The 14,113-nt window shown below is 37.6% G+C and overlaps 1 protein-coding gene across 1 annotated transcript in view; it reads right to left on the bottom strand.

The window, feature by feature from the left end:
• The window catches only part of LOC111143462 (rearranged L-myc fusion), a 93,769-nt gene that overhangs the window by 20,724 nt on the left and 58,932 nt on the right, over window positions 1-14,113 (bottom strand). Inside the window, exon 6 of the mRNA XM_022497219.1 lies at window positions 1,931-2,067. Within this exon, the coding sequence (XP_022352927.1) occupies window positions 1,931-2,067 (137 nt within the window). The remainder of the gene's footprint in view (window positions 1-1,930; window positions 2,068-14,113) is intronic.

Genomic DNA, 14,113 nt, shown 5'->3' with positions numbered 1-14,113 from the left:
TATATATAACTCATTCATAAGAAAGAATGAGATTTTGCCATTTGTAACAGTACGGATGGATCTAGAAGGTACAATGCAAATCAGGCAGAGAATGACAAATACCATATGACTTAACTCCTATGTGGAATTTAAGAAACAAAACAAATGAACAAAGAAAAAAAAGAGGCACATGAAAAAACACTCTTAAATACAGATGACAAACTGGTGGCTACCAGAGGGAAAGTGAGAGTGGGGACAGGTGAAACAGATGAAGGGGACTACACTTGTGATGAGCACTGAGTACTGTATAGGAATGCTGAATCATTATATTGTACATTTGAAACTTAAAAAAAAAAAAACAAAAAACACAAAAACCTCCGTAACCTATAACACATCCCATATGTGATTTAATACAGTTCTTTGCCCTGAAAACCTAGGTATCATTAGCAGATACTTTTTCATTACAGGCAAAGAAATTAACTGTAACAAGAAAAATTGGTGTTTGTTCCTTAAGAAATACATCTGTTTTAACTGAGGCTAAGATCTCTAATCTATAATGTATGAAAAACAAAACAAAACTCCTCTACTTAAATTAATAATCAAAACCCTCACTGCTACTTAATTCTTTTTATTTGTATCACCACTTTTTTAGTTTCTTAACAAAATGCCCATAATGATTATTACAAAATATATTTAACTTCCTATTCCTACACTATCTCCTTTCTCATAGGAGATACAACTCTGGCGTGGTGGACTCAGTGGTGAAGATTACAATCTGGATTCTTGCCCTGTACCAAGAAAACAACCAAAGAAGAAAAGCACTGAATTAGCAGTCAAAAATCCTGGATGTGAATTTTAGCTCTGTCACTTCTGCCTTAAGACCCTGGGCAATCACAAGACTTCTTGGATTCCTCTGTCCTCCACTGCCTCATCTGCACAATGATAACTATGAGGATTGGGTAAGATAATTTATAGTATATGAATAATATTTCTATACAAAATAGTAAATAAAAAGAAATAATGCTAATAATAATAAAATTGTATAAATATACACAGAAGCTCCAAAAGGAGATCAATGAAGGCTAAAGTACATGAAGGGCTTTACTGGGTTTTTCTATAATCAAAATGCTCATCTTCAACCTCAAGCCATCCTTAGGTTCTAAAATGCTCAAGGTTCATCCCATCAAGATCATGCAAATCCAACCCACTCTTTGAATTAAAGCTGATAATACCTCCTCCTTGACACCTTTCTTAAACATACTGTGAGAGTACCTTTCTCTAGTATCCTACAGCATTATCCATACTGCTGATATGGTACTTATTTACAGTCTTACATTCTAGAGGTTTCCTGTGTACCAGGTCTGTCCTTTTGGTCTAAATAGATTCTATACAGCTAGAACGAAAGAACTGTGGGTTACACTTACTGTTTCTTTTTTAGCAACTATTTTGTAGGCAAACACATATAAACTAAATTAAAACTAAAAATTTAAGTGCGGTTCTGCTATTTAGTACCAAAGTTGCAAGATTACTATTCAAATGGATTTCCTTCTCTAGTGCAAGGTTGACCTAGAAACCTACATAATTAGTGGGTTTCCAAATATGAGGGGGAAAATGACTATCAGAAAGTATAGTAAGTGTTAAGGAAAATGACCTAATACCAATTTGTTTCATGTTGCCATAACTTTATCTTCAAAGACAACATATCTTAACAGACAACCCTCTATAAGATGATCAAGAGGAGCTCAAATTTTTTACCTTCTCTTTACTTCTGGACTCTTCTGGAAAAGATTAAACCAGTAACATTTTTTAATTAAATGGTTTAGCTTCTAAGCAAAATTTAATTCACATGTTATCAGTTAGGCATTAGATTTGAAACAAGCCTATGTTTTACATAAACTCTAAATGCCATACTCTGTGCTAAACAAACAGAATAAAAAGTAAATATACTTACCAAGAACAGTATACACTTGCAGTTTGGAGCTGCTGGGTAAGGTACGTCGTACAAAGAACAAATGCTGTGTTATCCTGACCCTCAGATTCCAGATTACATATGATGTCTAGTATCTCCTTGCAGTCGACCTTTGCAATCTATCAAAAATGAGAAGATGCAAGTAGAAAAGAAAATGGTGACTTTCCTGTAAATTCTGTTATGCAATATGAAGCTTCTTTTAATGTTTTCTATCTTTGATAATCGATGAGGCAATGAGAAGGATATAATTTTCTTCTATTAACTCATGGCTGAGTCTTCTGGAATATTTCATATTAGAAAATATTAAAGAGGGTGCCTGGGTGGCTCAGTGGTTTAAGTCTCTGCCTTAGGCTCGGGTCTTGATCTCAGGGTTCTGTATCGGGCTCTCTGCACAGCAGCTCTCTGCTCTGCTTCCCTTCCTCTCTCTCTGCCTGCCTCTCTGCCTACTTGTGATCTCTGTCTGTCAAATAAATAATAAAATCTTCAAAAAAAAAAAAAAAGAAAATATTACAGAGGAAAGAGCAGACTGCAGATAAAAACATTCCTGTACAGTTAAAAAAAAATTATTCATGGGGTGCCTGACTGGCTCAGACGATACAGCACCCAACTCTTGATCTCTGGTCTGTGAGTTCAAGCCCCACAATGGGTGTGGAGCTTACTTTAAAAAAAAATTATTCATGGGGCACCTGGGTGGCTCAGTGGTTAAAGCCTCTGGCTTCAGCTCAGGTCATGGTCCCAGGGTCCTGGGATTGAGCCCCGCATCACTGGGCTCCCTGCTCAGCAGGGAGTCTGCTTCTCCCTCTCCCATCCCCCTGCTTGTGTTCCCTCTCTCTCACTATCTCTGTCAAATGAATAAAATCTTAAAAAATATTTTTTTATTTTAAAATAATCTCCACACCTAATGCGCGGCTCAAACTCACGATCCCAAGATCAAGAGTCACATACTCCTACAACTAAGCCAGCCAGGTGCCCCTATTTCTGTTTCAATATAATTCAAGTCACTCTAGTTACAGACAGAAAAATACAAGGCTTATCCTTACTGCCAGTAAGGCTAAAGGAGGCTGGTTGCAAAACTGTTTTAAATTCAAATGCTGGTAACATACCACTTTCTCATGGAGTTAAGAAAAAAAATCTTTGGTATAAGTGAATTTTCAAACAACTGAAACACTTAGAAATCTATCTTTTTCATCTATGGTATTTATAGAAATCTTAAAACCACCTCTGACAGCAAATCAGAATTTTCTGGGGCTCTTTTTACATACTAATAAAACAGGAGAATAAGGCTTTTAAAGACCATTTTTCAACTCTATTTTATCATTTCCCTATCTTAATAAAGATGATGAAGGATAATTTGTCATTTGTCTATGTGTCAGTATTGTAAAGTGTTAATTACACCAGACACCAAATGTACAAAACAATGTTAAATTTCAGGATAAATAAAGCCTTATCAGAGCAAATGAGGTATTTAAGAGTTAGCTCATCTCTTCCAAAGTGCTATGCAGTTCCAATAGGTGGTCTTAAGTCTGTAATTTTAGTCAGACCCTCAGGTAGGCACAGAAAGGCTTCTTTCAAAGTTTAGCTCAAATGTCATTTTCTCATAGAATCATCTCACTTCTAAGACCATGGTAGAATCCCCACCAAAATCTCTATTCTTATCAATTAAAAAAGCAAAAAACCAATTCTTCCAAAAGTCAACTACACTTCAATTAAAAAAAGGACAAAACCACATACAAAAACTCTACTCTTAATTCTTCCTTTGTAATATTTATCACAACTGCAACTCAATCATTAGATGAAGAACTTATTAGCATTTGTCTTCTCTGCTAAAATGTAAAGTTAATGAGATCAGGGGCTTGTATACCTTGCTCAAAACTCAGCACCTAATACTGTCTGAAACACATAAAAGAGTAAGTACATGCTGATGAATGGAGTAGAGGAGTAAAATGTTCATGTTTACAAAGTGAACCTCAAACAATTCTGTGCTTTTCTAATGTTTTCAAAGATAATGCAATGATACAATAAGCAGTATAGTATAGTGGCTAAAAGCAATTATTCTAAAACCAGATGGTGTATATTCTCTTCTCAACTCTATAGCTGCTGGCTGTGTGACCCTGGGTAAGTCAAAACTTCTCAGTAACTCTATGTATCAGTTTCCTCATCTGTAAAATGGAAATAACAGGACCTGCCTCATGGAGTTATAAGAATTTAATATGTTTTAGTAAAGCATGGTGACTATAGCTAATATTGTGTTGCATATCTGAAAGCTGTCAGGAGAACAGACTGTAAAAGTTCTTACCACAAGGAAAAAATTGTGACTATATTTGGTGACAGACATCAACTAGAGTTATTTTCGTTACCATTTCACAACTAACACAGATATTGAATATTATGTTGTACACCTATGTCAATTATACTTCAATAAAAATGTGGTATCTGTGCCTATTAAAGTTACAGCTAAGTCTTAAAAAATATGTTCTAAAAGGAATTGGCTAATAGGGAGCATGTTAAAGAGCTGTTAAAAACTTTTTCATTAGGGGCGCCTGGGTGGCTCAGTGGATTGAGACCTCTGCCTTCGGCTCAGGTCATGATCCCAGAATCCTGGGATCGAGCACCGCATCGGGCTCTCTGCTCGGCAGGGAGCTTGCTTCCTCCTCTCTCTCTCTCTGCCTGCCTCTCTGCCTACTTGTGATCTCTATCTGTCAAATAAAATAAAATAAAATCGTAAAAAAAAAAAAACTTTTTCATTAAACATGTAAGAAAAAGAAAAAAAAAGTGAACCTTAAGAATACTAGAAAGCATTTCATGAGTGAAGTAAGTCAAGCAGAGAGAGTCAATTATATGGTTTCACTTATTTGTGGAGCATAAGAAATAACACGGAGGACATGGGGAGATGAAGAGGAGAAGGGAGTTGAGGGAAATTGGAGGGGGAGATGAACCATGAGAGACTATGGACTCTGAAAAACAATCTGAAGGTTTTGAAGGGGCGGGGTGGTGGGAGGTTGGGGGAGCCTGGTGGTGGGTATTATGGAGGGCACGTATTGCATGGAGCACTGGGTGTGGTGCATACACAATGAATTTTGTTACACTGAAAAGAAATTAAATTAAAAAAAAAAAAGAATACTAGACAGCATTTCAAAAGATCACTCTCAGATGCAAGATCACACCTGATGCAAATTTATATCTAAGGGGTACTGGGAGGTAAAGTTAAGTTGTTAAAGCCTAAAACACAGGTTAAATTCAGTTTTCAGGTAAGGAAAAAAGAAAAAAAAATACTTCATCATACTTAGTGAAGATGGAATTCCACTGATGCCCTCCCTAAACAACCATAACCGCATTCACAGCTAAATGTATCAGAAGGGTCATCTAGAGACAAAGGTCCACCACAGGGCGTTTTAAAACTAAAGTGACTGAGGGACCAAAATGAGAATTCCACAGCAAATGAAAACAGCTATTCCAGAGCAACCATCTACTGTCCAGGCCGTGTTCAAGCTCCTGTCCAAAACCAAGAATTCTAAAATTTGATTTTGCAATGTAACAGCAACATCTCTACACTGAGAAATAGCATGAAAAACTCTCTAAGTCAGACATATAAATTAGAATAGAATGAACATACAACTTGCATTTCTAGAACATTTTTCATCCATTTCAAATAACTTGAATGAGATAATTTTATTCTCTCATTTTATTAGCACGATAAATACATAAAATTATTTCTACTTCACAAATAAAAGATGAGCCTAAAGAACTGTGGCTAACAATCAGAAGAATAAACAAAATGAAAAATGAATCTCATGTCATTTTATTCCTACAGGGAAGCGCTTACATTTTAAAGGAGTACAATTCAGAGAGATAGAATTTTCACCTTGGAACCAAAGTGTTAAGAAAAATGGGACAAAAGTGAAGTAAGCTAGAAATACAGGTATCAAGTCAAAATTCACTAACCTTAAAAAAAAATTCACTAACCTTAAATGATGGGGGAGGAGGAAATAATATGAAAAACCCAGATTAGTTTATTTTTTAAAAAAGATTTTATTATTTATTTATTTGACAGAGAGAGATCACAAGCAGGCAGAGAGAGAGGAAGGGAAGCAGGCTTCCCGCCGAGCAGAGAGCCCGATGAGGGGCTCAATCCCAGGACTCTGGGATCATGACCCCAGCCCGAGGGCAGAGGCTTTAACCCTCTGAGCCACCCAGGTGCCCCCAGATTAGTAGTTTAGAAGGCATAGATAGTTCTATTATTTCCATTTATTACACAAATACTCTACAGATAAACACTACCCGATAGGGTATAATAAGCCTAAACAAACAGCTCTCCTCCTCTGACATGACAAGCTGATCCTCCCCATCCTTCAACACTCAGTGAAAACTTTTTTACCATGAAGTTTTCCTTACAGATTACTCTAGTGTCCAAGATCTCTTGCCCTGCTGTGAATTCACAGCATCTTATCAATATTTTTTTTTTTAAGATTTTATTTATTTGACAGAGATCACAGGTAGGCAGAGAGGCAGGCAGAGAGAGGAAGGGAAGCAGGCTCCCTGCTGAGCAGAGAGCCCGATGATGCGGGGCTCGATCCCAGGACCCCGGGATCATGACCTGAGCCGAAGGCAGAGGCTTTAACCCACTGAGCCACCCAGGCGCCCCATCAACATTTTTATTTAGGCTATTTTTTATTCCACTTTGGGCCAGCTTTTGAACTAGTGACTCATACTGGCCTTTTTATTATTTTCCTGTTTTGAGCTATGAATTCCTTGAAGACAAGAGCACAGTCTTATAAATGATACCCAAAATCCTCTGTGCACAAAATCCACAGGAAAAAAACAGCCATGTTAAAATTAAAATGTATACGTCTTTCAAAGCAGTGTTATTTACAAAGTAGTGGGGATACAAGTCAGCTTGATTTTTGCCTTCATGGAACTCACATTTGAATCACAGATAATAAATGAGTCAACAGGCAATTGCTGAAATTACAATGTATGTTAACTGCCACAATGGGAATGTATAGTATTTTAAAACTACCTTTGGGGGTGCCCGGGTGGCTTAGTTGGTTAAACATCTGCCTTCCGCTCAGGTCATGATCAAGCCCCATGTGGGGCTCCCTGCTCAGCTGGGAGCCTGCTTCTCCCTTTCCTTCTGCCCCTCCCCCTGCTCATGTGGGCGTGCCAGCTCGCTCTCTCTCAATAAATAAAATCTTAAAAAAAAAAAAAAGAAAGAAAGAAAATAGGACTAGTTTATAGTAGGGTTTTTATACAACCTTTCAATTCAAGAACTCATTTGCCTCACACATATTTATCGATGCTACCAACACAAAGCCAATACTTCTAGACTTCTTTTTCACTTTCATTTAAGTAATGAGAAAAATCTGATCATTCTTACTAATGAAGAAACTGAATCCTTCAATCTGTTACCTACTCTCCCTGATTCTAACTCCTCTGAAAGCTGGTACCATATCTTATCTCATGCTTTTATCCCACTTAGTGTCTGCCTCAGAATCTTTATGTGAAAAGCAGGCATTCAGTTAACACTTTCGGTTAAAAAGAATATCAGTATTTTGCTTCCAAAACCTGTATTTTCTTGAATATAGAGGAAAAAGAGTTAAAGAAACAAAAGTAAATAAACAGGAAAATAAAAAATAGAAAACCCCAGTAAATTAAAATGACATACTTTTAACACTTTACTAATAAGTATGGTTATAATACTGGTCCTCAACCTTTTCTAATAAATACCTTATAACCACACACTGAAAACCAAATTTATGCCATAAAATACTTTTCAGCTACTGTAAATTAAAATAAGGTCACTGGGGCGCCTGGGTGGCTCAGTGTGTTAAGCCTCTGCCTTCGGCTCAGGTCATGATCTCAGGGTCCTGGGATAGAGCCGCATGGGGCTCTCTGCTCAGCAGGGAGCCTGCTTCCTCCTCTCTCTGCCTGCCTCTCTGCCTACTTGTGATCTGTCAAATAAATAAATAAAATCTTTAAAATAAAATAAAATAAGGTCACTGACAAGCTTCTGAGAATTTTAATAAGTATCTAGGAAATATTGCATAGGTACTGAAAGAATTTTTTTGTTCTTAAATATTATTCATATCTCTGTGGTTTACATTCTGTAGTTATTAAGACAAGTATGACACATGCATCAAATAATGAAGTCTTTGTATACTGTCTATCTTGCCTAGTAGAATATATGTTCTGTCAGGGCAAACATTTGTTTTTATTCACCACTGTATCTTCAGTGCCTATAATGGTACTAGGCACCTGAGGGAACATCAATAAATATTTGTAGGAATAAAAGATAACCACGAGATAAATAACATAGTGGCCACAGGATAAATAAGTGGGACAGAATGAAGACAAAATTAATGTGAACTAGAGTAAGCAAAGAAGGGTTTGAGGAAAATAGCTCTTGGGGGAATATGAGGGTCTAGATGCATGTGGGCAGGGATGGCCTTAATAAACAAAAAAACGATGCCAGAAATGCAAATTGATAAATGTGAGGGTAATCATGGCAAAGGAGGAGGGGAAAGGTTATGTGATGTAATAATTGTAAAGAATTATATTTACCACTAAAGCTATTCAGTGAATAAAAGGCTGGATTAAATAAGGTTAGAGCCTTTGGATTTAAATAAGGTCATGCCCTAGAGTTCTGTAGTTTCATCCTACACAAAGATAACCAGCTAAGGAGGTTAATGGAGGCTGAAATTCAGTCAGCTTGTCAAGTCCTAAGTTTTGACATGAGGCTCTTCCTCACAGAAGGGAGACCTTTGGAAGGCAACCATGTGAAAACAGAGGTACTTTCTGCCAATATCCATAAAGGTCCCATATAGACTAACAATAATGGGACACTGGAGGACAAGTGACTGTTTTGTTTCTAAGGGTAGTCAATAAACATTTACTGAATTGAAATGGAAGGACAGTGAGCAGAACCAGCCAAGAGCTTCAAAGCACCTGAAAGACTAGCCAGGGACATTCACTCCTTAACTTAAGACACCTTAAGCCTTCTCAAAATCCTAACTAGTTCCCTCAGATTTTTTCCTTACCAAAATCTACTTCATAATAAAGTCTGATAAACTTAATGATACAAAAATATAAATCATGCATAAGCACTATCAATGGCATTTGTATTTAGAAGAATCAAAACTTTCAGCATAAGGAATCAAGTGCTGTCTCTGACTCAGGGATGCTGGGTAGCTCACTCGGTTAAGCATCTGCCTTTGGCTCAGGTCATGATCCCAAGTCCTGGGATCAAGACCCGCACTGGCCTTCTTGCTCAGCGGGGGCCTGCTTCTCCCTCTTCCTCTCCACTCTCTCTCAAGTAAATAAATAAAATCTTTAAAGAAAAAAAAGGAATAAAGTGGCAAATGCTGGAAACTCTGGTAGCAAAGATGAAAATGTACCACCTTACCCTATGAATTTTATATATATGAAAACCATATACATCTGTGGGGTGTGTGTGTGTGTGCATATATATATGTGTGTGTGTGTGTGTGTGTGTAAATATATATATATGTAACTATATACAGAGAGAGAGTTACATACCTTCCTGCCAACCCTGGCACTAAATAAGGAATAAAGAGTTGGACCTGACAAGAGTAAGTCAGTAAGTTCTCCTGTGGCAAAGCACTTAGAAATCCTGGGTAAAACAGAAATGCCTTTTACAGAATACACAGCCGAACACTGAAAAAATAAAATCAGGATGCCTGGGTGGCTCAGTCAGTTACACATCTGCCTTCAGTTCAGTTCATGATCCCAGAGTCCTGGGATCAAGCCCCACATCAGGCTCCTTGCTCATCGGGGAGCCTGTTTCTCCTTCTGTTTGCCCCTCCCCTCTGCTTGTGCTTTCTCTTACTGACAAATAAATAAATAAAATCTTAAGAAAATAAATCACTGGGGGAGGAATGTTTAAGTGTGAATGGACAACTGCCCTAACTTGCTAGATCATTGTTAATTTCACTAAGAGGCTTGTGTTTTACAACTGGTTGGGAGTTAATTTAGCTTGGACTGAGGGACAGGAAGTTGGCAGGCAGTGAGATCTTCTGCATAAAATTAGAACTCCTAAAGAGCTAAAAACTCAGAGAAAGAGTGATGGCAATCTCATCCTGGGTTCTGCTGGGATAAAAAAATATTTGAGAATTTATAACCTGTCTTTCAAACTTGGAATTTGCCATTAACACTACTACGCTGTTGTCTAAAAACTGCAAAATGAGGAACAAAGAAATTAAAAAGAAGGTTCTGGCTGGTAACATCTCTGAATCACCTGGGAGAAGCTAAGATAAAACTGATTTATAGAGACATATGCTAACTAAGGCCTGTTAGAATTCTCAGAAATAAAGCACTCCTTATTCCCACCCACCCCACCCCACCAAAACTGACTTCAAAATCCCAAACTATAAAAAGCACAAATACACCAGTCATTTCAGAAAATGCAGCATACACAATAAGCAGCAGAATGAGACTTCCAACAACATCAGATAACAGAATGTACAACACAAAGACTGAACGCTAACCATGGACTTTGGTTTGTTAAAAAAAAAAAAAAAGAAAAGGAAAGGAAAGGAAAAAAAAAAAGCAGAGGGACGACAGGGTGCCTCTGTTAGTTAACTGTGCAACTCTTGATTTCAGCTCAGATCATGATCTCAGGGTCATGGGACCAAGCACCACTTTGGGCTCTGCACTGGGCATGGAGCCTGCTTGGAATTCTCTCTCTCCCTCTGCCCCATCTCCTAGCTTACAGGCTTCTGCTCACTCTCTCTCAAAAAAAAAAAAAAAAAGGCAGAGAGCAATAGGAGTGATGAAGGGAGGTAGGGAAGGAAGGAGGTAAGGAGGTATAAAGGAACCTTAAATGCATATTGCTAAGTTAAAGAAACCAATATGAAAAATCTACATACTACATAATTCCTAGTATATGACAGACTAATGGCAAGATGTTAACAGGTAAAACTGGGGATTTGGGAGATACACCTGGGAGCTCTGTACTGTCCAATTTTTCTTAAACCATTTCTGCTTTTTAAAAAAGTCTATTAATTTAACAAAAAGGCCTTTAGCATTTTTAAAAACTGGATTGTCTCTTTATTGTTGACTTGTAGGAGTTTTTCATATAGCCTAGATTCAAGTCCTTTATAAGATTTTTGGTTTGCAAATATTTTCTCCCATTCTTTAAGTTGTTCTTTGGATGGAGTTGGATGAAATCTTATTTTTCTTTTGTTACTTATATTTTTGATGTCAAATGTAAGAAAAAATTACCTAATCCAAGGCCTTAAATATTTATTCCTGTATTTTCTTCTAAAATGTTATATTTTTAGCTATTATATTTAAGTTTATTATGTATTTAGAGTTAATTTTTATATATGGTGTTAACAGTCAAACTTTGTCTTCTGCAAGTGGATATCCAGTTGTCAAAGACTCATTCACTGAAAAGATTATTCTTTCCCTCACTGAACTGTCTTGGTATTCATATAAATAATCATTTGTCTGTAAATGTGAAGGCTTATTCCTAGATTCTAGTCCACTGATCTTTCTATATTTTGCCAGTACCACACTGACTTTATTACTGTAACTTTTTAGTGAAGTGTGAGTCCTCCAACTTTGTTTGTTTTGTTCTTTTAAAGACAGAGAAGGCTCATGAGTGGGGGGGTGGCTGGCAGATGGAGAGGGAGAGAGAGAATCTTAAGCAGCTTCTAGCATGGAGCCCAATGCCAGGCTTGATCTCAAGACCCCGAGATCATGACCTAAGCCAAAATCAAGAGTCAGAAGCTCAACTGACTGAGCCATCCAGGTGCCCCTCTAACTTGTTCTTTTACAAGACTGTTTTGGCTATCTTGGGTCCCTCTATTTTCCACATGATTTTCAAGATCAGCCTCTTAGTTTCTGCAAAAGAGGAAGGCATAATTTTGACAGAGATAGCACTAAATCTGTTGATCAATTTGCACACCACCTTCATCTTAACAATAGCTTTGATATGCCTCAGGGAGAAAATGCATGTGTTAGATAAGCTTCCCTCAGGCTTGTGCTACCATGCTGCGGGCTATGAGTTCAATGTTAAGGAATCAACAATATATATTAAATAAGGTGTCTTTAACAGAAGCACACATAGAACAAAATTATGTATTGATCAGCTGACAAAAATGTCATGACCTAAGGCAGATAATGTTTCCTGCAGGAACCTAACCACATATTTCCCCTAGGAGCAATGGTTTCAGTATTTGGTAATTCAGTGTTTGCAGTCACCATATAGACCATAACTACCACAAATGACAAGAACTGCCTGTATTTGTAGTAGCTGAGTTATAATTCTTTGTCTAGTAAGTCCAAATATCTTGGTGTTCTTAGGAAAAGTTTCTACTAGCTGCTGTTTTCCCTGTGTATGGACTATCATGTTTCTTTACATGGTAAGTGGTATTTTAAGTAACATACTGTGGCAACTGTGGAAATCAGATTCCCCCACCTCTTTAGGGTTTTCTGTTGTTACTATTTGTTTAGTGACTTCCCTATTTATAATTCTGTAAAGTCTGTATTCTTTGTCATATGTATGGCCACTAGAGTCTCCACCTGGTTAGCTTAATGGTCAGCTACATGTTCAACATATTCAAGAGATTTACTTAAATGCATGAATAAGTTCCCGCTTTTGCCAAGCGGCTCTGTCTGCTGAGGCATACTTTCAATATTTCAGTAGGCAGTTTAAATTTTTGCCTTTTCATTCCCTACCTGTGCAGAGAGCCTCAAGGTATATAAGAGGTGAGGCATTAGGGCCATACTGGGCCATTCCTCACCAGACACATAGCTCTGTACATGCATGATACCTTACAGAATTCTAGGAATATATGAGAGGTTTTCAAAATCCCCTATGGACATCCCATATCCCAGCTTTTCTTTTCAATCTTTCGGCCAGTGTCATTAAGCCTGACTGGTAATGACTCCTCAGACAACTGTCTGAGGAAAACTGTCATGTTAAACAATTACCACTGATGGTTTCTGACAAATACACTCAGGACAGAGCTTTTGGCATGGTGAGCTGTGAGTCAAATAAAGACAACTCTGGAGAATGGAGTTTTTCAGAAAGATGCCAGAAAGATAAAATACTGGTAATTCTCTGGGGACAGGAGAGTTCCAAAATCCATTCTGCTTCCTCAGTTGGCTGCTAGGCTGCTGGTTTTCATAACTACTGTAGTTTCAAAGGTGTTTGTTTTCAAGGTTACTGTGAAGCTGGGGAGGACGTGAGAAGTAGGGCAAGTTAAAATGCCACCAATTTCACTGTTCTCAGTGAGATTCCTCTGTTTTCCTTGAATAAAACATCCTTGCGGTGAAGCTTTAGCTAATTTCTGGGGTTCTGAAAAAGTTAATCTTATTCGCTTTCTGGTTTCAAATGCTGATGACTTGGATCTTTTCATTTCCAACTCAGACCTCTCCCTCTTAGTCTCACAGTACGTGAATACTGTCTCCTTTCTTCTCCCTTTCGTCTTGTTCATTGTTATACCCCTAGTGTCTAACAGAGTACTCCAATGAATATATGTTAAGTGACTGGAAAGCAGATCTATACTATTTCTTACAATAATATGTAAATGTAAAATGATCTCAAAACAAAGTAACTTTTTAAAAAAAATTTATTTATTTAAGAGAGAGAGCATGCAAGGCCATGTGGGGGTGCCACAGGGACAGAAAATCTTAAGCAGACTCTGTGCTGAGGGCATAGCCCATCACAAGGCTCAGCTCATGACCCTGAGACTGCAACCTGAGCCAAAACCAGGAGCTGGATGCTTAACCAACTGTGCCACCCAGGCATCCCAATGTCTACTTTCATTTTTTTTTCCCACTTTCATTTTAAGAAGAAAAGAAAAAAGATAACCTTGGATATTGTAGAAAATGAACCTTGGGGACAAGAACAGATGCAATTAGAAGACTTTCATAATAATCAGTCAATTGAACACCAATGGTATAACAGGTAGCCAAGTGGCATACAAGAGAAGGTGAGCACAGGCAGGATATCTGCCTTCTTGTTTTCATGATTAGGCTACCAAGGTAAACTAGTATTCTGGCCAGTGCCATTACTGAAATATTTTATCATTTATCTTTCTCTAGCGGTTTTCAATTTAGTATTTTTCTGATCAGTTCTGAGACATAATGCAAAGAATTTGTTACTCATAACAGACTTTTAGAACTGGGGCACCTGGGAAG

Source organism: Enhydra lutris, unplaced genomic scaffold (genome assembly GCF_002288905.1).
Source record: "Enhydra lutris kenyoni isolate GAN:26980312 unplaced genomic scaffold, ASM228890v2 scaffoldscaffold9, whole genome shotgun sequence".
Classification (NCBI taxonomy): domain Eukaryota; kingdom Metazoa; phylum Chordata; class Mammalia; order Carnivora; family Mustelidae; genus Enhydra; species Enhydra lutris.
This window is presented reverse-complemented; position numbering and strand designations above follow the sequence as displayed.